This window comes from Orcinus orca, chromosome 7 (genome assembly GCF_937001465.1).
Source record: "Orcinus orca chromosome 7, mOrcOrc1.1, whole genome shotgun sequence".
NCBI classification, from domain to species: domain Eukaryota; kingdom Metazoa; phylum Chordata; class Mammalia; order Artiodactyla; family Delphinidae; genus Orcinus; species Orcinus orca.
In genome coordinates this window covers 116464153-116488714 of record NC_064565.1, presented here as the reverse complement: position 1 = coordinate 116488714, position 24562 = coordinate 116464153, and the positions used below count along the sequence as shown (strand labels likewise).

At 42.8% G+C, this 24562-nt stretch overlaps 1 protein-coding gene across 1 annotated transcript in view; it reads left to right on the top strand.

Annotated features, from left to right (window-relative positions):
- IQCA1 (IQ motif containing with AAA domain 1) overlaps positions 1-24562 on the top strand; it is a 170513-nt gene that overhangs the window by 56997 nt on the left and 88954 nt on the right. The window contains exons 7-8 of the mRNA XM_004262558.3: positions 7164-7248; positions 16248-16370. Of these exons, the coding sequence (XP_004262606.1) occupies positions 7164-7248; positions 16248-16370 (208 nt within the window). The remainder of the gene's footprint in view (positions 1-7163; positions 7249-16247; positions 16371-24562) is intronic.

Below are 24562 nucleotides of genomic sequence, written 5' to 3'. Positions count from 1 at the left end.
AGATGACACTTTATTTTCAAGAATATTATAAAGAAAAATAAGGTATTGATATAAATGCATTACACTAATATAAAAGCACAAGCATAACTCAGTGAAACAAAGTAGAGAGCCCAGGAACTGACAAACATAAATGGAAATAAATAGCATATGATAAATTAAGTTTAAAAAGTAATAAGAATGGAAAAAATATACTTGCAGTAACTAGATTGCCTTAATTGCTAAAGCCAACAAGCAGTGGGAAGCCGAATGGAGAACTTAACTTCCCTAGAGAAAGGTCACAGTTTTCTAACTACGGAAACAAAAATGTTTTCCGCTGGCTGTAAAAATTACAAGGTCTTTATAATAATCAAACCCTAAAATAAGACAAAAAAGGGAGTCAAACAAAAATAAAATTTATTTTTTATTGTACATTATTTTACCTTACCATTTTATTTAATTACAAACATGATTTCTATTTGTCATAGCAAGGAAAGCAATACTGAAGTATGTACAGAAAAAAATGAATGGGCTTCTTCCTCCAGGCCACATCTCTGAGCTAATCCAGGTGGACAGTGTAGGCGTTCCTCCTGCACCTGCAAACATAAACACAGGCAGACAAGGCTCTCCTGTCCCCTTTTCTTTTGATAACCCAGGTCGCTCCCCAGCCCAGTCTTTCCCCTTAATATTCTATCTTTAACATCCCTGTCCACATAGAGCAGACTAGTCTTTATGAGAATTGAATTTATTCATCCACCTAAGTATTTCTTAAGTGCTGGTGGTGAAAAGGTAAAGAGGAACAGGTGAAGTCTAGTCCTGATGCTGGATTCCACAGTGGGGCTTTACCGTAATTACATAAGCATTCCCCATTGCGTGATTATTTGCAGTTTCTTATTACAGTTTTTTTTTTTTACAGCTTTTGCTAGTACAAATTGTGCATCACAACATATCTCTGCTTTTACTTCAGTAAGGATTCCCAATAGTGGAATTGTTGGGTTAAAAGTTGTGTACATGTGAAAGGTGTATAACACAAACTTGATAGCTAAAGAATTAAGGAATCCATTGTCTAAGGGTTTATGCAAAGCCAGTAAGTGACTGTGATTAGTAGAGACATCCTGGGCTTCTTTTTTTTTTTTTTTTTTTGCGGTACGCGGGCCTCTCACTGTTGCGGCCTCTCCCGTTGCGGAGCACAGGCTCCGGACGCGCAGGCTCAGCGGCCATGGCTCACGGGCCCAGCCGCTCCACGGCATGTGGGATCTTCCCGGACCGGGGCCTGAACCCGTGTCCCCTGCATCGGCAGGCGGACTCTCAACCACTGCGCCACCAGGGAAGCCCCATCGTGGGCTTCTAGGCAGAATCCCAAGGTTAGAATTGAGGCACTTCTGTAAGGAACCGTTTGCCTTTGGAAAAGTCACTTAAACTCTCGGATTTTCCAACTTCCTCCTTTGCAAAATGGACAAAAGTGCTTATCTCACAGAATTTCTGTAAGGATGAAATGAGAAACAATTTGTGAAAGGCGTGTGTGAAAATGCTTTGTAAACCTGCATGCAACAAACACACAGTCAATGATCATTTCTGCTAAATAAGTGGGTCCAAGAGGTAAGGAGACAGTTACACAAATGCACATGCGCATAGCAGGTAGCAAAGTGCCAACCTCAGTAGCAGCTAAAGAAATGCGAATTCAAATTGAGCTTCCATTTTATACCCAAAACCCATAAAGGCATCAGAGGAAGAGGAAAGCCAATGCGTTGGTGTGATAGGTGAAGCAGACTGCAGGGGGCACTCAGAACTGTCTGGTGGGTTTGTGTTTGAATTCTGTTCTTTCCAGGAAACAACCAGGGCTTTTCTCTGTGTACTTCCATCACGGGCACCCCCTCCCCACCCCCGGCCCCAGAATAATTGGCTGGGACAGGGGGTTGTAGTTATACCGAATTTTAATTCTTCCCATTTAAAATAATGAGCCATCAGCATCCTGCCCAGAGCGTCCTGACTTTCAAGAACAGGTTGCGCCTGTTAGGAGATGCCTGTGAGGTGTGAACTAAGGTCACCTGAATTGATGTGAGTTTTGATGCTTGGAGCGCTAGGCTGGCACCTCGGTGTCTCAGTGCTCTGCCGCCTGCCTCCAGACGTGAAGCCATTTTTCAGGCACAAAAAGGAAATGGCAACAGCATTGCCTGAGTCACGCAGATGCCGGACAAACGCTACTTGTAGGCTACAAGATGTGCAGGACACATATCATAGCTGCAGGGCCAAAGACAGATTGTAAGCCCAGTCATGGACCAAGGGTTTGGCTGGAGGTTTGGACCAAGGGTTTGGATGGGGGTTTGGGGAGGAAATTAGGTGGGAACAGTTTGGGATCAGACGATGGGATGGCTGGGGATTCAGAGTCATTGCTTTACACACGTGAACCCTGCCTGGAAGCTCCTTTAGTGGAGAGATGGTGCAGGTCCCACTTAAGAGCCGTGGACTTGGAGGCCGTTATCCTAGATAACTTTGATCATAAAATATGGATGGGATGCTTTCTGAGTCAGTAACTAAGATTGGTATCAAGAGAAGAAGCTGGAAGAAATGTCAGATTACTAGAGCTTTCCAACCCTGGAGCAACTGCCCTGTGCCGTCACTTAGAGGGCTAATTCTCTGGTGGGGAGGGGGGCTTGGGGGCTTCTCAGCTTCTTTCCTCTGTAAGTTTCCAGGGGAGATCCAAATTTAGTGGTAGGGAGGTGTCACTCGTTTTTGAAAAATATTCAACAATCTCTAGTTTGTTGATAAATCTAAAGTTTGATAAATAATATATTCATATTCAGCATTCCTATTCAAATTTTCCTAAATACTTTTTATTTGACTTTTTAATTTTACTTTATTTTATTTTATTTTGATTTTTAACTGACAAAGCAAAAGACTTTAACGGGAAGGGGTGCCCGGGTGGAGAGCAGCAGGGTAAGGGAACCCGGGAGAACTGCTCTTCCTAAATACTTTTCAGGGAATGGATTTAATGAATACCTGGAAGTTTATCTTTTGGAAATTATACTTAATACTAATTAAATATTGTTCCAAAAAGTTGAATTCTTGCTTTTAGAAAACATGTCATCCCCATGAGACGTGCCAGCACGTGCTTGGTGGTGACTAAATGGTGACTAGGAGTGCAGAAATATCTGGTAAATCCTGCCTTGTCGAGTTCCAGATCCCTTTCTCAAACTTTGTGTTCTTGGGTGGTTTTTCACCTTTCTCGTTTCTCCTGTTCTGTAGATGCGGGTGAAATGTATATAGTTCAGTTGATTTCTCATGCAGCCATGTGCTGAGATCCATTTTCTGCATCACTTGGTCCATCTGATGGTTTGGATGCCCATTTGAAGAACCTGCTTTGGCCTTGCCTATTGCAGCAATTTGAGGGCAAATGGAAATTAGTTGGTGGTGCGTTGGGGGTGGGGGGGGGGAGGGAGTGGCACAGGGTGGAGGATACTAGCACACGCCTGCACGTTAACTTTGAAAATCAGCCGGACGATGAAAGTTCAAAGGTAATCAAATGTCTGTGGAGTTAAGATTCAAGCTATAATTGAGGGAAAGCTGTGATTTAAATAATCACCATGTACCACATCAGGATCTTTACCATGTAATGATTTTGCGGAGGATTTTGTGTTAACATTTCCTTTAAGTAGAAAAGAATTCCCGCATCTATGAAGGTACTTTCCAAGCTACAGAGAGAAACTGGGGTAATCATCCAGAAACAACTTAACATCCCCTCTCTTCTCCATCCCGAATGCACATCCCTCAGCAAGACCTTTGGTTGTGAGATAAGAGGGAACCTATTGTATTTGGTCAAACATGTACTTTATGCAAGGTAGTCAGGGAAGGCCTCTGTGATATGATGACATTTGAACAAAACCTTAAAGCGAGTGGGTGTGTGTGTTTTCTCTCTGAACGTGAACATCTCTCTGAGCAGGGAGCATGGGGTGGATGGAGAGCAACTGGAATGATGAGTAGGTGGGGGAAGGCAGGAAGGCAGCAGGGCAGTACCAGGGAAGCCGCAGTAAGTGCAGGAACCGGGTCAATCACCATCCAAACCAGGAGACTTGTAAGAATGAAAGGGGGTGCTGTTGTTAATTACGTATAACTGGGCCTGTCCCCAGGAAAGCAGGCCATAGGTTAACCTAATTATGTGGGCGTTGGTTTCATTTGGAGGGAGAGTTTTGGCAAACTTGGAGCAGAGAAACCGCATGGCGTGACTTATGTTTTAAAAGCATTTGTTTTGAGTCCTCAAAAACACTCAAGCTTTACAATGAAACAATAACAATTTACAATGGAATTGCTTGTGAAGTTGGTTGTCAAAGAAATAAGGTGGGTGGGTGTGAAGAAGGGAAAGCGCTCTAACTTTTAATTCAGTTGTATTCCTGGTTTTTATCCAAGATCGTATAGGCTGAACGATGCACACATAAGACAACTCGGTCAGGCAAGTTAACAAGGTTTGAGATATGAGTCTCGTAGACAAGCAGGATCTGGGGCCAAATCTAGGCATCAGCCCTGTGGTTGTGGAGTGTAAGCTGCATGAGGACGAGGTCTGACATCTTTTAACCTTCAGATCACTGTCTTCCATTGCAACATCCAGAATCTAGTTGGTACTAAATAGATGTTTGTTGATTGACTATGTGCATGAATGGATGGACGCCTAGAAGGATGGATGGATGGATGGATGGATGGATGGATGGATGAGTGGATGAATGGATGAGTGCACGAGGCCGCTCAAGCAGCTGCAGTCATGGTAGCTCCATTGACAGAGTGGCACACATAGTGTGTGGCCACCCGACTTCCCCACCGCTGGTGCGTATGTCCATAGAACCGCCCCCCAACCCCAGGCAGTGCACTGTGTTCAGTTCCTTTCAAAGCAGTACTGAGCAGCTGAGTCATGTGCCTGCTGAATGAGCCCATAGGAAAGTTTCAAGAGACCTGAGGGATTTTCGTCCAGACAGTGATGTAACTGTCCTAAGATGTTTGAGAAGCAGTCTATGAAAGGGATGGGGCCAACGCCCTGCGGTGGGGGCGGTTAGGGAGGTGCTGGCTGCCGACCTCTACCCAAGGCAGTGGCCCCAATTCAGACCCAATTCAGACTCGTCGCAGTTTTCACTGTCATGCACCTGCCTTTTTAAAAAGTTCCTTTAACAATATCCTTGAGGACCCCGTAAACAATAATTGTAAGACTCAACCCTTAAATACATAGCTTTTCAAAATTTACGTGAGGAACCTGGAGGCGAGGTGGCTGCCTTCTGCTGCACCCCGAAGTATGAGGGCCGCTCAGGATGGGCCCCTGCCATCTGTCCAGCTTCAGACTGAACCAGACACTTTTTCTGGAACCTCATTTTTCGGACTCAGGTTTGGGGCAACATTTTCTCAAAAATGAACCAAGCGAGCCTGAAGGGAAACAACTGAGGGCATTTGTCGCTAATAATAAAAGTCAAGCTTTCTAGCGAGAATTACAGTTTTGGAAATCTTGTAGTCACCTCTGTGAGTCTGAGAGCTTCTCGTTACTTAGCTTTGGGGTATGAGATTGGTGGCGTCATTAATGAAGGTGATTTTTGGTGCGGTGAAATGTGTAAGCATTGGGAAGTTCCACATAAGTCAATGAATCATTAGCTTTGAAATGACCAAGATGTTACAGAATCATGTTACAAAGTCATTTTGGGGTGAAAGACCTATTCAATGCAGAGGCACATGGGTTTTGATGTGACACAGGGAAGGGAAAGTTCTTGATATGATTTCAGATTCCACATCACCACCAGCCTTTAGGAAGCTACCACTTGTCGAGTTGTGGTGTAGAATCAAAGCAGAATGTTCACAGCTATCTAAAAGGCTATTAAAACTCTCCTCTCGGGCTTCCCTGGTGGCGCAGCGGTTGAGAGTCCGCCTGCCGATGCAGGGGACGCGAGTTCGTGCCCCGGTCCGGGAAGATCCCACATGCCGCAGAGCGGCTGGGCCCGTGAGCCATGGCCGCTGAGCCTGCGCGTCCGGAGCCTGTGCTCCGCAACGGGAGAGGCCACAGCAGTGAGAGGCCCGCGTACCGCAAAAAAAAAAAACTCTCCTCTCTTTTCCAATTACACAGCCGTGTGAGGCCAGATTTTCTTTCTATACTTCAACCAAAACAACATATTGTAACAGATTGAATACAGAAGCAGATACAAGCATCCTGCTAGCTTCCATTAAGCCAGAACAGTTACACTGTTCTCACTATTTTTTTTGTTCTGGGAAATACATTCTTCATTAAAAATTTTGTTTATGTGAACACATAACGGGCTTATTATTGTTATTTTTTAATGAAAATGCATATTTTGGAAATGTGTCAGGTTTAATGTTTAATACAGTAAATATCAATAGCTAGAACTCACATAAACAAAAGCTTTTGAGGATCATCAAAAATTATCAAGGGTGTCAAGAGCAACTAAGGCCAGAAGTTTGAGAACCGCTGTTACAGAGTCATCTGGAGCGTGGGCATCTCCTCTAACCCTCAGATTCTCTTCTTTTGTGGATTAATGGAACTAACTTGGTCGTTTTTTCTTTCTATATATGGAATAAATATAACACTCGTATCCAAGTCAGTTTCTCTTGGAAAAATTAACTTCATTTCCCTTCTGAAATCCCTCAACATTAAATTTCAAAGTCTGCATTTTAAAACATAGAAACTATATGGTTACAGGAAAAAGTTACTATTTGGAACTCTTAACATACGGGGCCTTAGACTCGCTAAAATCTAAAGCGTGCATGCGTATTTCACGCACTAGTCCTAAATCTGTAATTCGAACAATGCCATGCTTCTGTTTTATGTCAAAATCCTGTGTTTATCCTAAATTTCAAACAGGAAGAAATAGTTTGTGCTTCTGTCTTTTCATTTTTAACACAAGCACAGAGTATCTCAGTAATTAAAAGGAGAAAAAAAAAAAAAGGCAGAAAATTACAATCTGCTTCAAAGAGAGGTGTGTCTGTCTCACAGTCACAACTGCCTTGAGGAAGGAAACCTGTTCCTGAATGTCACCAGGTCCTTCTGCTTCTTAGAGACCGGATGTCTGGCCAGCAACTGGCAGGGGGCCCCTCTCCTAATAACTGTCACTCATTTCAGTGAACCTGACCAGAGCCAGCTAGTGGGGAATGCAGCAGAGAGGGCTGTGCTCATGGATGTTCATTCTGCCTTTTTTCCTCCTCAGGAACTTAACGGGCACATTTCCCAACTACCCTACAGAAGAAGAAGGAGGTTCCGCTATTATTTTTTCCAACAAGACACGACAACAGGTACAAGTATGCGTGAGAAATAAAATGTAAATATATCATAATCGCATTTCTTTAAACTTCAGAGATAATGACTTTTGCAGTGTTATTAGGTCTTGGTTATTTCCCTGCAGATGTTTACCTGGAAGTACTTTGGTTGTTTGTCCACTAAGGTGCTTACAAAATTTTTTAGATGAATCCATGCTTTCTCCTGTCTTTGAAAGTGATGTGACATCACAGGAGTCTCATCTTCTTAGTCAGTGATGAGCAGCTCGATTCCAGGAACCCTTTATGTTCTGGTCCCTGCCTGCCTCCCAGTATCATTTCCTGTCCCCGTCACCCCATCTTCACACCGTCAACTCCAGCGGTCCACTTGCTCGTCCTCCTCGCTGCTCACGCTGCTGCCCCTTTAGTGCCTTTGTACATCTTATGCTCTCCCCTCACTCCAGGATGCCTTCTGCCCTTCCTCCTCTGCTTAGCTCCTGCTTGCCTGTCAAGACTCAGCTCTTTGCCATATTAATGCTCTTCAAGAGAAACACCCTTGGACCATCTCTGTAGATGTTCTAGTGGCATTTGATGATTGACATCCAAAGCTGCTTTTAGAAATGCCTTAATAAACCAGAAATAGGAACACTCTTCTTAACCTCAGAGTATTTATCATAGAAACCAAGAGAAGATTTGCATTACTCAACAGTGAAACGTTTAGAAGCATGACCATTAAAAGTGAAACTCAAGAAAAGAATAATTGCTATCAGCACTATTAGTTAATACTCTCTGGAAGTTCTAACAAATGCAATAACATAAGAAAAAGAAAAGAAGTTACAGATATTTAAAAAGTGGTGATTTTATTATTGTTTTCAGATTATGTGATTATATTCCTAGAAAACACAAACTTATCGAAAAATTATATTGACATATTATGCAGAGTTGTACAGAATTATACAGACAAAATTCACTGAAGAAAATGAAAGAAGACGTGAATAAATAGACTGATGGTTTGTTTCTCTGGATAGAAGGATTCAATAAAATACACATTATCTTTCCATTGTTTATACAGTTAGTGCAATTCCAATAAAATCAAAACAATTTTTTATTGACAAAATTATTCTCAAGTTTATAGAGAAGAATGAATGCATGACAATATCCAAAAAGTTTATGAAAAAGAACTGTAATCAAGGGAACTTGCCCTACTTGATATAAATCAATTTATAAAGTAATTGAGCCATCACGGTACTGGGAAAGGAGTAGACAGATAACAGCAATAACAAAAATAGTATGTCATGTGCAGCATTTATTGGACAAATATTCTGTTCTGGGTCCTATGCAAAGAACATTATGTAAATTATAACTCATTCAATCCTCCCAACCCACGAAGATCAAGCCATTTGGCCAGATTCACAGTTAATAAGTTGGGGAGCTGAGATTCCAACCCAGATAATCTGACTTCAGGATAGTGTGCTCAGAAATTGATTCAGGTACTAGTTGGAATTCAGAAATATAATCCTGACCTAAGTGGAGAAGGATTAACTATGCAATAAATAACATTGGGACAACTGGCTCTCCATTTGAGGAAATTAGTTGAGCTTTACCTCCCTTAATATACAAAATAAATTTCAGATGCATTAAGTATTTACATGTAAAATACTAAACCACAAATTACCAGTAGAAATTGTTTGATATTTAATAATAATGGGGAGTAGTTTTATAAGTATATCACCATAGGCAGAAATCATAAAGAGAATAAGCTGACATCTCTGACTAAATGAAGCTTAAATAGCAAAAAATATCATAAATGAAATTAAAATCATGTGATAAAATGGAGAAAATATTAGCAACGTAGCTGACGTTAGGTATCTTTCATATGTAGAGTTCTTAGTAATAAGAAAAATCTGAACACCTCAGTAGAAAAGGCAAAAAATATTAAAATAATTTAAAAAAATTTTAACTCACTAGGAAAGAAATTTAAATATAATGTTACTGTATCTCTTTTCACCTATAGGATTGCTAAAACTTTTAACTTGTGATAATAATTGGAGTTGGTGAGCGTGTGGAAAAAAGTCACTCTCGCACATTGTGGCTGGATACATAAATTAGCATGACATTTTTTGAGGGCCATGGGCCAAGTAAATATCAAAATATTTACTGCGTATACCCTTTAACCCATAAATGCTCTTCAAGGAATTTATACTAAGGAAAAAATAGAAACAAGTTGCCATAGATGGGCAACAACAGACTTTTTCTATTAGCAGCAAAATAGTAAATATTTGTGGAACATACAGTCTCTGCTGCAACTACTCAACTCTGCTATTATAACATGAAAGCAGAGACAATATGTAAATGAATGGGCATGGCTGTGTTCCAATAAAGCTTTATTTACAAACATGGGCAGCAGGCCAGATTTGGCCCATGTGATATGGTTTGCTGATACTTGCCATAGGTGACTGAAACAGCTGTTCTTGTCTGCACTGTTCACAGCATTGACAGAGAAGAAACAGGCTGATGTTCGTTACTAGGGAATTAGTTAAGTAACGTGAAACATTAACTAAGCAGCAGTAAAAACCATGCTGTAGATGAGGTTTTTGTCAGCACTACTGACGCCACAGTCAGCATCCCTGGCTTCCTCTGCTTCCCTGCCTGAGCCCTCAGGATCAAGGGGAAGAGCTCTTCTCCCAACTCCCTGTCAAAAGCCAACATCAGCTCCCAAAGCCTTCTCTCCACCCTCCTGTCCTTCTCCCCTGAACTGTGTGACCACTTAATAACCACCCTCTTGTTGGCAGTTCGAGCCCTCCCTTGAGTGACTGTCATTTTGATGTGATGTTATTTCACTTTTTTACATGTTTAGGTCTTGTCCCTCCAGCTAAATCATCCGGCACAAGTTGTGTCTTGAAAGCCCATGACAAGCAGCCAGACATGTTTCATGTTAGTTTTTAAAGGTAACAATTATAGAATTAAGAATGTTGGTGGAATGTCTAAATTGTCCATCAGAAACTCTCAGAAGTAGAGTTAATGTCCAGTCAAACTAAAAGCAAAAGAAAACAGAAGATGTCTGGTTAACACGTACACTAAAATCAAACAAAGGGAGCCCCAAAGCAGCATGACTTTAAAAGGCAGATGACTGAAGAGTCAGGACAGCATCGTGGTGAAGAATCTGAGTTCCACTAGGTCTGCAGCCTTAGGCAAGCGACTTCCCCGCTGCGTCTCAGTTTTCTTGTCTGCGGATGGAGATGCTAAAAACACCTGCCTCCCTGGGCCGATGCAATAATTAGATGAGATGATACACGTAATGTACTCAGAACAGAGCTTGGCACCCTGAAATCATTCAGAAAGTCTTAGCAATTGTTACTAATGGGAGGAGAGGGAGCAGGAGGGAGAGGAAGAAAGGAAGAGGAGAAGGTGGGAGGGAAGGGGAAGAGGCAGAAGAGATAGACCAAACATAATCACTATAACATACACGTAAACAGTCAAATTTCTATTTGTAAAAACAAAACGGTGCAAATACTTTTTCTGAAGTGAGCATAATCACATTGATGCCAAGCCCCCCAAAAGATGGAATACAAATAGAACCCCAGGTCAGTCTTCCTTATGAGCATAAATGCAAAAATTCAAAGTGAAACATTAGCGAAACACTACAGTCAAGTGGTGTTTACTCACGAACGCAAGCACTGTTGTGTTTTGGATGTTCTGTGAATACATTGCATCATGTAAAGAGATCCAAAAGGGAAAACCATAAGCTCATCACTGTGGGTGCTGAAAGGGCATTTTACAAATTCAACTCCCTGTCTTGATATTAAAAAATAAAACAAAAAATGGAATATATGGATACTTCTTCAACATGACAAAATATTTCTTAGTTCAAAAGTTAATATCATGCTTAATGAAATTCACAAGAAACATTTCCACTGGTGTCATGAAAAATACAAGGATGGCCATTATCACCATTGACCCACAGGATCTATTGAACACTATTACACAAGAGGAAGAATGTAGAGATAGAGAATTGGAATGGAAGAGGGGAAATGGTCACTTTTTGCAGATATGTTCTGTACTTAGAAAAGCAAAGAGAATAAACTGAAAAACGCCTTAAACAATATGAGAAGTAAGACGGGGAGTTACAAAATTAATATGCAGAAAGAGAAAGCTTTTCGACGTTCAAACAGCAGCTACATGGAAAATATATTAAAAGAGTCCATTTAGGGCTTCCCTGGTGGCGCAGTGGTTGAGAGTCCGCCTGCCGATGCAGGGGACACGGGTTCGTGCCCCGGTCTGGGAAGATCCCACATGCCACGGAGTGGCTAGGCCTGTGAGCCATGGCCACTGAGCCTGTGCTCTGCAACGGGAGAGGCCACAACAGTGAGAGGCCCGCGTACCGCAAAAAAAAAAAAAAAAAAAAAAGAGTCCATTTACAATGGCAGCAATGACACGAAGATAAAATATCCAGGAATAAATTTGATAATAAATGTGTGTTCTATGGGAAGAAAAGCTTAAAACATTCTGAAGAATGAAAATGAGCAGATGGAAACCATATTGTGTTCTTAGGTAGGAATACTCAATGTTATAAATACTTCAACACTCCCAAACATCATCTATACATGTAGTATGATCCAAATAAAAATACCAATAGCATTTTGTTGGAGTGGGGAGTCAAGGTATGCAGAGGGTGACTAATTTGATTCTAAACTTTAGGTAGAAAGTTAATAACCAGGAATAACTAGTAAAATTCTGAGAACGAAGGGTAATGAGGAGGAACCAGCCCTGCCAGTTATTAAAACATGTTTTAAAGAGCCCATTGATACAGGCACATGACTAAATGAAAAAGAAAAGAAAATCAAGAAATATATCCAAATACACATGGAAATTTAGTATATAATAAAGAAGCATCTCATCTTTCTTGCAGAAGGAAAAGAAAAAAGACCATTTAATGAATGGTATTATAATAACCAGGTTGTCAACTGGAAAAGAAGAAAATTAATCTCTATCTCTTGATACTTTAGCCCAGAATGATTCCAAATGGAGCAAAGATTTAAATGTCAAACAAAACAAAAACACAAAAGACCAGAAGCAGCCAACAAAGAAATATGTCATAACCTCAGAGTGGGAAAGACTTTTTACCTCTGTCGCACAACCCAGGAGACATAGAAGAAAAAAAACATAAATTAAACTACATTAAAAAAAATTTTTAACCTGCATGGCAAAACCGACACCAAGTAAAGTCAAATGACAGATGACACACTGCAAGAATTATTTGTAATGAGCATCACAGATAAGAGATCAGTTTTCTAATATATAAAGAGCTCCTGCAGCTCTATAAGAAAAAACTCAATAACCCAATATTTTTAAAGCCAGAGGATATGAACAGTTCTCAGAAATGAAAATCTAAATGGATTTGAAACATAATAAAAGATGTTCAACATACGAAAAGATAATCAACCTCACACGTATAAGAGAAATGCAAATTAAAGCTACACTGACAGACAAAATTGATAGATTAAACCTCATCAAAATTTAAAACTTTGGGGCTTCAAAAGATGCCATTAAGAAAATGCAAATACAAGAACAGACTGGAAGAAGGTATTTGAAAACTTATACTTGATAAAGGATTTGTATCCAGAATGTACAAAGAACTCTTACATTTCAATAATAAGACAAACATTCCAATCAAAAAATGAGCAAAAGACTCGAATAGACAATTCACAAATGAATATATATGAATAGCTAATAGGCACATGGAAGGATGCTCAACACCGTTAGTCATTAGGAAGATGAAAGTTAAAACTATAATAAGGTACCATTTCACAACCAGTAGGATGGCTGTAATTAAAAAAAAAAAAAAAAGACAATAACAAATGTTGAGGATGTAGAGAAGAGGCAATCCCCCCACATGGCTGGTGGGGATGTAAAGTGGTGCAGCCACTTTGGAAAACCAGTTTGTCAATTTTTTAAAAGTTAAATACAAATTGACCAAATGACTCAGCACTTCCACTCTTAGGACTTTATCCAAGAGAAATGAAAACATATGTCCATGCAAAAAAAAAAAATTGTATGTGAATATTTATAGAAGCATTACTCATAATAGCCAAAATTTTGAAACAACCTAAATATCCATCCGTTGGTGAATGGGTGGGTGGAATGTGGTAGATCCATGCAATGGAATATTATTCAGCCATGAAAAAGGAACAAACGATTTATACATGCTATAACTTGGGGGAACCTCAAAAGCATGATACACAGTGAAAGAAACCAGACATGAGAGACCACATAGTATACAATTCTGTTTATATGAAATGTCCAAAAAGAGTAAATCTGTGGAAGCAGAAAGTTGATTAGAGCCTGGGGAGAAGGGCAGGAGAGGGAAGACAGATTAACAATTAATGGACATGAGGGGATCTTAGTAGTGGGGTGATGGAAATGTGCTAAAGATGATTTATGGTGATGTTTGCACAACTTGATAAATTTACTAAATAATGATTGAATTGTACACGTGAAATGGGTAAACGTAGAAAATGTCAAATATGCTTCCATAAAGTTACACATGTATTTTCAAAAAGAAAAATAAAACAGGTAGCAGGCCAGATATGACCTTTAGTCCCCTTAGTTTACCAAAAACGTGATGGCTGACTTAATAGGCACTAAAGTGCACCTCTAATTTGGGGAGGTTTTGCTATAGTTGAAGAGCACGAGCAAAATAAATTCCATATTGACACCTAAAAAAAGAACCCCAAAACAAATACAACAACATGCCATTTTTCACCCGTTCAACTGGCAAACATAAGCGCCATGTCGGTGAGCGTGTGGGGAAATGCGTAGTTGCTGGCATCGCTGGCAGAAGTGTAAATCAGCAGAACCCGGTGGAGGCCGTTTGATGGTATTATACCTGTATGTGCACGTGATCCAGCGTTTCTCCTCGTGGGAATTATCCTGCACGTATGCGCGCACACTTGCAAAATGACATTTGCATGCGTTGATTCATGGCAGCTTTGTGGGTAATAGCAAAAGATTGGAAATAACCTTAATTTCCATTGGTAGGAGAATGGTCAAATAAGTGACGAATGGGGAGGAAACATTTCACTACATGCTCTTTCGTAACTTCTGAAGTGTGGATGGTGTAAATGTTTTATCTATTCAAAATAGTAAATTGGGTAAAGATCTAGAGGGAACAAACAATGCTGTTGATGCAATCGATACACTGAATTTTATGCTTCACAAATAAGGATTTTATCCTCTTTTCAGATGCATATGTATATATATATATTCAAGTTTCTGAAAGTTTCCAAACTTCCAAGAACCAAAACATGTCCATTTTCCATAAGTGCACCAGAGCATAAAAGTCCTGGCAGCCACAGTTTGGTTCTATGAGTGGAGGTGAGCCTGATCCCCAAGGAAAAAATTACTATTCTGATAACAAGGGACTTTTAATCCTATCTAAAGACACCCTTTTTATTACCAAATAATGTGCACAACATATACGTCACCTCAACTCCCCAGTGCCCCCTCGCTGAGCGCCCCCCGCCCCTGCAGAATCTTCATTAGAGCCTAGGGGACAGGTGAGCCTGAGGATGGTGTGGAGTTAGACACATGACTGTAGGTTTTATTTTTTTAAGTCCAGATGCTGCCTGAATAGTCTGCTTTGTTCATGATAAAGCTGTTTTGAACACTTTTAAAGGTACGAAGTAAGCTCCTAAAAACAACATAGCTATAAATTCAAAAATACAATACTAGAAAATAAACTTCAGCATTTTAGCAAATCACAGCAAGGCAGAATCAAAGCAGGCTTGATCCCAGGAGGATGGTTAAGTACAACACACTAGGGGTGAAATGATATTAGCCCTTTTTTTGAAGTGCATACCTTGCTCTCCAGAAGTAACCACTGTGCTGAATTTGGTGTTTATCATTCCCTCACATTTCTTACACTTTGACTGTGTGTGTATGTATCCTGAAACCGTAACCGTCAAGTATCATTTTTTTGTTTCACTAGATGCATTTCACAATGAAGGATAAATTTAGAGGTATCGTTCAGCATCTTGCCTCTTTACCTTCTACATTATGCAGGTCATCCCGGTTAGCACCTGTTTGAATCCCGGCTCAAGCCACTTACTAGCTGTGTGTGTTGACCGTGGGACTGAACGCTCTGCGCCCCATTTCCCTCATCGATAAAACAGGTCGCTAACAGCTTCCACCCGTGGGCTGTGCTCGGCAGTAACTGAGCTCGTCTTTGTGACGCTCTTAGAGCCATGCCTGGCAATCATTAGTGCCGTGGACGGAAGTGTTGACTTCATTCTAAAACTGAGGAAACTGAGGCTCAGAGAGGTTATCCTGCTTGTCTCAGTCACGTGACCAGTGGTGAGCAGAGCCCGAGGGTCAAACAGGCTATGTGTCCCATCACGGTCACCATCCTACCTCCCAGAATTCACAGTGGGAGAGAGCTCAGTAAATACCTGCTGTATTGAATGGAATTATATAGCTTTTTACAGACTTCCACTAATTCTCCGGTGATGCTAATCCTATGTGAACCAGGTATTTTTTAACCAATATTTTACATTTTAGGAGAACAAATGGATTTTCGTAGGAAATACAAATTAAATCACAGGTGAAAGACACCAACTCTGAGGAGAGACGCATGATCATATATGGAGTCCAAGCAGGAGTTCTTGGCTGGGATCTGGGGAAGGGGTGTGCGTGGGCCGGTGCTTGGGCTGCGGCTGAGATGCTGACGGAGCCGAGACCTTTCCTGGTGTTCGTGGAATCCCTGGGGGCCAGAGCAGCTCTGAACCCACAGGGAATTGGTTCAGAAATGTCCACCCTCTCTATATATCTGCCCTCCAAGATCCCACTGCTGCCTCCACTGATGAATCCAGCCAAAGGCAGATGGCAGGAGGGAGACCAATGCTGCTAGGAGGGCTGGGTCTGTGGGCCCAGAGCAGGGCAGAGGAGGGACACTGCACAAATACTTCCTTCCAGATGGGAAAAATAGTCCTCATCTCGATCCAACTCTATGAAAAAGCCACGATGATTTTGTTTTTTACCAGGTTATCGAGGATATTATTGCAAGCCAAGAAGAGGAGGAAAAAACCAAAAAGAAGAAAGGGGAAGAGAAACCCAAAAAAGGCAAAAAAGGAAAGGAAAAGAAAGAAACAAAGGAAAAAAATAAGGTAACGTATTTGGAATTTGGGGATTTTTTTGCTTTTTTGCTTTAAATCTGTGGAATAATCTCAAATTTGTTGAGACTATAGTCACTCGTTTCCTTGGGAACCATGCTATCTACCAGCTGTTTTCCTTTTTTTCTTCTTTTTTTTTTTTTATGAAAGCTGACAATTTATTTTCTTATTTGTTATTTATTTTATACATATTCGTGTATATATGTCAATCCCAGTCTCCCAATTCATCCCACCACCACCGCCCCGCCACTTTCCACCCTTGGTGTCCATACGTTTGTCCTCTGCATCTGTGTCTCTGTTTCGGCCCTGCAAACCAGTTCATCTGTACCGTTTTTCTAGATTCCACATTTGTGCGTTAATATACGATGCTTGTTTTTCTCTTTCTGACTTACTTCACTCTGTATGACAACCTCTGGGTCCATCCACGTCTCTACAAATGACCCAATTTTGTTCCTTTTTATAACTGAGTAATATTCCATTGTATGTATGTACCACATCTTCAGGTTTTTTTTCATGTTGGTCAACTGTTGCCATCTTTTCTATGACTCATAAATACCTATGAGGATAAGGAGTGGTTTCAACAACTCAGATACTTTACATTATTCACAAATGTGATAGCCTTGAATTTTCATTCTTCAAGATAAATGATTCCACTCATCTTTTCTCAAGGGTAGAGATAAGGAACGGTTCTTGGCAAACTAAGTGACCACTACAAAGTCAAAATAATTGTGTCTGCTTTCACCAAAGTGTGTTCATTTCAATTTATCACTTCACGTCGACATCTTGGACCTGTTTTAACAGGACTTGTTTCTTACTACCCAAAGGAAAGCAGAGTTCAGAGTCACTACGGGCCGGGCATGCCCTGTGCCATGGGGCTGCTGGGTGGTGGGCGGGCAGGGGGGTGCTGCTGTCCTGGGTGCGATCGGAGGGGTTTTCACCCTCAAACATGTGGAGAGACCACTGCCAGCGTGGTGGTTCTCTCTCTGCATAAACTCCTTCTTTGGGAAATGGAATTCAGGCTGAAAGCTAGCGTCGTCTGAAAACGTGAATATGTTCACTGTAGTGGCTGGCCCAGACAGATACTGCTTCACAGCTGACCGAAACCCTGATCTGAATCGGAGTGGATCCCGAAAGGTTGTGTCCCTCTGTGACTGTCCAGAAGCAGAGGCCCAGGTCTAGCTCGAGTAGCCGTGGCCATGATCCTCATGTTCTGAGGATGCCCACTGACGTGCAGACTCGCAGATTTCTCTGTGGGAGAAGCAACTCCCTGGGGTCTGGTACGTGCATCACAGTGAGAGAGAAATCGGACGGGCTATGTAGTCAAGGAGTGATTGGACCAAGGAGGCAGAAGTTGTGAGCAAGGGAGAGGGGGTGATGGTGAATATAAAATGTCAATACCCAAAGTCCACAAAGATGCAAGTGATAAAAGCCAACCTCACGTTTAAAATCCTTTGGCTTGATTGAGGCCGACACTGCAGGCGAGGGTCCTTTCCAGTGGTCACGCCTGCACGGTGATATGCGGAAATCAAGCACCTGCCCCTGCTGTCCTGGCCTCTCTAACTGTGCTCCATTGTTTTGCTGTGCGGACAAAAGAAGAGAGACCCCTCCCCACTCACGTTGAGAACAACCCACTCCACTGTAGTGGATGCTGAATGGGGCCCCTCTGATGCCCCCTTCAGGACCAAGGGGCTCAATCCCCAGCTACCCAGGATGCGGTGCTGACCCCTCACACTTAGTCCCTCCCCAGGAACTGTTCAGGGTCTAGGGGGGTGCTTCAAGTGAAGTGAGCCGCCGCCACGGGGCACGGGCCTTCAAGGACAGTCACATTAGGGACTTCCCTGGCGGTGCAGTGGTTAAGAGTCTGCGCTGCTACTGCAGGGGGCACGGGTTCAACCCCTGGTTGGGGAACTGAGATCCCGCAGGCCTGCACAGTGCAGCCAAAAATAAATGAATAAATAAATAAATGAAATGAAATGAAGAAATAGCATCATCTTGGGGAAAAAAAAAAGATAGTCACATCAGGGTACAAAGACCCAGCCCCTCACCTCCCAGGACAACTCTGAAGTGTTCTCCCAGCTCCTGGGCTCCCTGTGGGATCAGCTACCACTCTCTTGCAATTGCATCCCAGTTCAGCTCCCCCTCTACCCAGTTCAGCTCCCCCTCTGTCCAGTTCAGCTCCCCCTCTACCCAGTTCAGCTCCCCCTCTGTCCAGCTCAGCTCCCCTTCTACCCAATTCATCTCCCCCTCTACCCAGTTCAGCTCCCCCTCTGTCCAGTGCCACTTCTCTCCCTCCCTCCCTTACAGGTGATATTCCCAACAAGCCACCTGCACGTCCTCCGTCTCAGTGTTTCCAGGGAACCCCACCCAAGGGACCAGCTATTTGCTCTGTCTCATGGACTTACAAAGCTTTCAACCTTGTTACCTTTGTGATATTTTAAAAAGGGTCTATTTTCCCTTTATGGAGATTAGTTGAAATATTCAGATGTTTTTATATGAGATCTTTCCCAAGTTTTCTGACTATATATATGGGGCTGGCAACTGAGAGATGACCAAGTGTTATAAAAATACTCAAAGAATAACCATACAGCTTTGCTGTTGTGGTTAGGGGTTAGAGTTAGGGGTGAGTCAGTATCTGCAAGTTAAACAAAACTCGTTTCCTCTGTTTCCTGCCTTACCCTCTAACCAGGATGAATAATAGACGTCTTTTTCTACAGGTCAAAATACTAATTTCCACACAAGGATTTGAATAGCTGGTCTCAGGAATGCTTCCTGATTCTTTAGGAATGATTTTAGAATAAGACTTTAAAAGTCAATGAAAAAGGCAATCTGATCTATAAGAAACATACCAACATCATTTAATTGTATCAAGCTTTCGTAGAGATTAACATTTCACATTTTAATAATCACATTGTCACTGTGTAGACCTGTACTTTTCATATAAATTCATTTGTAAGTAATTCTGAAGGATTTTCCCCATCATTTGCAACTACTTCATAAATGCTGATGTACTCAAACTTTGCTTTTTTGTCCAAAACCATTCATCATTAAGTGACTATTTAATAGCTAGTTAATAAAACACTATCACTCAACAAAGACCAGATTGTGTAGCAGATAGTTTCAGATTTTTATGGAACAAGCTTCACTAACAGTGAATTTTAATTTGCAAGTGTCAAACTCACTCATGCATATTTAGAGGAAGAGATGCTTAGAATAAAATTGAAATTCTTCCAGTTGTCCCTTTTCTTAGGCACTGCTTCAAAATTATCTTGCCAGGTGGAGGAGGGTTTTAAAAATTAACTGTATCAAGTGAGCTGTCTTTTGGGTTTGGGTTTTTTTTTCTTCTGGAACAAATTAGAATTTTACGGGTGCAGGCAGAACAGTAGGGCAATAGGGGGTCTATGGGTTCCCTGGAAACACTGAGATGGAGAACGTGCAGGTGTTTTTTTGGGAACATCACCTGCAAGGGAGGGAGGGAGAGAAGTAGCACTGGACAGAGGGGGGGAGCTGAACTGGGTAGAGGGGGAGCTGAACTGGGATGCATTTGCAAAGGAGCATAAATATCCAGGGAGTAGCTGTTGGGAGGGGCCTGGAGGGTGAGTGGATTGTAAGACTGGGCGGGGGCAGTATTCCAGGCAATCTCCAAGCCACAGAACCAGAGGACAACTTCAGAGCATGGATGACAGGAGGCCAGGATAGCTATGCAGTGTGTGGAACCCGGAAAGGCTGCAGCAGGCAATGAGTGATCCCTTGGGGGGCCTGGCAGAGACTTCTGCAGAGAGAAGGTGGACAGAGAGAAGACCCTGTAAAGAGGCCAAAAAGACAAGCTATAGACTAGGAGAAAGTATTTTCAAATTATATATCTGACAAATAATTTGTATCTAGAATATATAAAGAATTCTCAAAATTCAACAGTAAGAAGAAAAAGTGTCTTTCTTTGAAATCTTTTGTTTTAAATCCATCTCTAAAAGTATTGAGGATTGCAGGTAAGGAGATCCCCTTAAACGAGGGCTTTGATAGAGGAGATGCTGGTGGCAGAAGGACATTTTCTGCAGACCAATAGCAATCTCTGCAAATATGATTTCAATACCAACATAATTTTATTTGCCTCACTCTGGACCTCATGTTGGCTTTAGAAACAAAAATACAGAAAAAGAGCACTCTGTGATCCATCCCTACAATTCTTTTCTCTTTCTTGTTTTTCAATGTTCCGAATGTTCCACCATTTGGAGCTACTTTCAGTGGTTTTGTCCTGCCCATGACACATGCTCACGCGAATACTAAGGAGTCTTCTGTAAGTTTCCTCCAGCCATAAAATGACCTGACGTGGTGCTCACTTCTTCTGGAAAGATCCTTGGACCTATCCATATGCAGCACGATTAGCTTGAAAAGCTATTGTTTGTCCGCAGTGCCACCCAGCCGCTCTGACCACAGTGCCCCTTAGCCCAAGGAGGTGCTCCACATTGAACCGTGGAGCCAACCACGTTCTTATATAATTTTAGAGTATTTCAAACCAAATTTTGCACTACTTCACACAGATGGAAAAGTGAGTGTCATGGGTTTCCAGAGGCTGCTATCAGGAGCAAGGATTTCATTATGGAAATATACATACCGAGCATCTTCTGTGTCCACTGAAGTGCAGTAAGAGAGCGGATATAAGGAAGTGAGAGGCTTCTGGGTGTAGAGGCAGGGGCTCTTAACCCGGGGAACACGGACCCTATGGATACACACCCTGAAATTGTACGGAATTATGCGAGATGCATTCTCCTGGGAAGAAGGTGTATGGGTTTTCTTTATGTTTTCAAAGGATTCTTCCCTCTAAAAAGCTCAAAAACCACTGCATATGGAAAGGACATATTGGGTTGTTTAAGTGAAGGGCCAAGAGAAGCACTGCAGACTCAAAGAGAGTGAGGCTCTATCAGCATTGGAAAAGGTGGAGGCTTCCCGGAGGGGGTGGCATCTCAGGAGAGCTACAGGAGTGTATGCACATCTCGTCATCTCAGGGGAACAAAATCTCCTGGCCGCTGCCCCACCTCCTGTGCTGCACTTGCAATCTCTTCTTCCCGCGGCAGCCAGAGTGCCCGGACTCCAATGTAACTCTGATCAGCACTCCTAACAACGCTTGAAACTCAGGAGCTGTGCAGTATTTATTTCTGAAGGAATGAGGAAGTACTCGGGTGAGGACCCTAGGGTGGAAGTGGTGGACGGAAAAACATGGAAAAGATGCAGGAGATATGGCAAAGGATAACCAGCCTGGTGGACTGGTTGTTTGAGGTGGAGAAGGAGACCAGGAGTTGAGGTGGCTTCCAAGCGTCTTGAGCAACAGGAACTGGCTTCAGAACCTTGATGGTGGGACATCCAGGTAGACGTCCGACAGTCAGCTAGAGGTTCAGCATGAACTCAGGGGGGGTCAAGACATGGTGTCGTTGCAGGAGTTGCCCCTGTGCAGGAAACCCTAGTGAAGGCGGGAGGATGGGTGGGTTTTAGGAAAATCAGTGTGGGTGTATGTTGGAGGATCTGGATTACATCCATCTATGAGGGCAGGGGGAAGAGGTGAAACCAACCAGGGAGATGGAGAAAGCCTGGCGCAGGGAGAAATTCAGCACAATGCCGCTCCTATCTAATTTTCCACCTGGGTGAATTTCTAGAAGGAGGAAAGGAACGTTTCCCTTCTGTTCCCCTCAGTCCATTCACCATGAGAAGTGAAAACTAAGAATACGATGGAGGCAGAGTCAGGAGATTCTTGAAAGAGAAGGGACCACCGGTGTCAAATGCCGCAGAAAAGTCAAGGAGGAAGCTTGAGAAAGAAAGTGTGGTGATGAGCGCATCACTGGGACTATTTCAGGAGAGCGGAGCAAGGGCGGCAGGTGACAGGCAGGCAGGGGACTCTGGCTGAGACATGTGGGCAGCTGGTGGACACACCTCCTTCAAGAAGTTGCAACATGATGACGTTAGTCGAGAGAGGACTTTAAGATGGGGAAGAACTTAAATGTGCTGGGACCAAGGGAAAAGTGCCCCTGGCCTGGGAGAGCTTAAAATTATCAGGAGGTGATGCCGAATAGAGTAAGACAAGGTTTCTCGGCAGCAAAAAGCAGTCGAGGAGAAGCCGGGAGAAACACAGGCGTGTGAAGAAGGGAGAAGAGTGTGGAGAAGGGGAGACCATTGCTTTCAAATGGCCTCTGTCTTCTCAGTATAACAGGAAGCAAGTTTGAAACTGGTGTGACACTGCTCAGCTAAGAAGGACACAGCGAGGTACATGCAAAGACAACAGGCAGGTGGAGAACCCACTTACACGGGGACCGTCTCGGGCTTCGGTTGCTACAGCTGTCCCACCCCACCAGCTGGGTATCGCCCGGACCAGAACCAGACTGATTCAGGTGGACTGTGTTCTCTGGACCCTGATTTCCTAAACTGTGACTTTCTGGAAAGGTCATAGAGATTTCCTTCCAGGAGAAGTAAGCGCTAAAGACGGGAGGATCCCGGGATTCCTTTGCTGGCCTGGCCCTACCCTGCCAAGGCTCATCTAATTAGCACATCAAGCGTTATATAACGTCACTCAAGCAGTACGTGTTCAACGGAGAGGGGAAAAGAATCACTGCTTAGCAGAAAGAGAAAAATAAATAGAAGTTGCCCTTGCACCCAGGACCCAAAGTTAATGGTCATTAACATGTTGGTGTATATACCCTTCCAGAAATTTCTTTATGTGTGTATATATATATATATATATATATATAGTTTCTTAAGATACATTATTTCCAGTAACTGTTAATTGTCACGTCCTGTGGAGATGTGAAGTCAGGATACAGGTAAGGATTCTAAGCAGGAGCATGTCAGTTAAGCTACGAGAAGGCTGAGTGTTAGCTTGAGCTAAGTCTTCCTAAAGGGCAAGGAGGTCAGCCAGGTGGACAGAGGTAAGAGTGGCTCCCCAGCAAAGGGGGCCTGTGAGGCCTACAGGGGTGGGCGCAGAGCCTGGGTGGTGGTGAGTGGGCTGGGGAAGGAGACACGCTGGCGGTCTGGATGGCCTGAGGGAGAAAGTAGTATATTCCACAGTAATAGCCGGGAAGCTCCTTCTGACAAAAATTAAACCTAGACATCCACAGAGAGAATTGGGACAGATGTATTGAGGACATCGCTGTACATTTTTAGACTTCAAATGGTAGGTTTTGTCAGATCCGCCGTACATCTTTCATGGGGGAAGGCCAAAAAGGTCGAGTAACTAATTCTCCAGTCTCAATGGAATGTGAGAGCAGAAAAGGCAAATGGCATTCTAAATGCAAGCTTGAAAACAGTCATGAGATGATGAAGTATTTTTACAAGTCAAATTTCATGAGACATCACATTATTTTCATACATGTTTATTTTTAAAGGCAGTTTTTAATGATGATAGCTTCTGGGATGATTTTTTCACTTCTGGATCTAAAAGCGGATTATAATTTCACTCTCAGCTCAGTGGGAAGTAATCAGCCTCTTCCCAGTCACAGCAGCCTCACTCCTACCCCAGGACAGAGACCCTAAGGGAACCATCAGATAATCTGAAAGCCACAAGCGATCAGTTGGACATTTGGACTTGTATGTTAATAGGTATATGCTGAAACACATACACCCATTTAAAAAACGGAACAAGGGGCTTCCCTGGTGGCGCAGTGGTTGAGAGTCCGCCTGCCGAAGCAGGGGACACGGGTTCGTGTCCCAGTCAGGGAAGATCCCACATGCCGCGGAGCGGCTGGGCCCGTGAGTCATGGCCGCCGAGCCTGCGCGTCCGGAGCCTGTGCTCCGCAACGGGAGAAGCCACAGCAGTGAGAGGCCCGCGTACCCCAAAAAAAAAAATTTAAAAAAACGGAACAGGGACTTTCCAGTGGTTAAGTCTCAGCGCTTCCACTGCAGGGAGCAGGGTTCGAGCCCTGGTCGGGGAACTAAGATCCCGCATGCCGCATGGTGTGGCCGAAAAAAATTAAAAAAAAAAAAACCGGAACAGTTGTGACCCTACTTGAATTTTGACACTTAACCACTAATGTGAAGTGCCGACCGTCCCTCCACCCACAGACCACCTCAGATGCACACGTTGGCTAATAGAAAATTTCAAGAGGGCTTCTCTTCATCTGAGTCCCTCTTTAAGCCAGGCTAGAAATCATCCTAACGGTTAACATTTGGGGAGGGGCGTGGCCAGGCACACTGTTTACCTCTGTCTG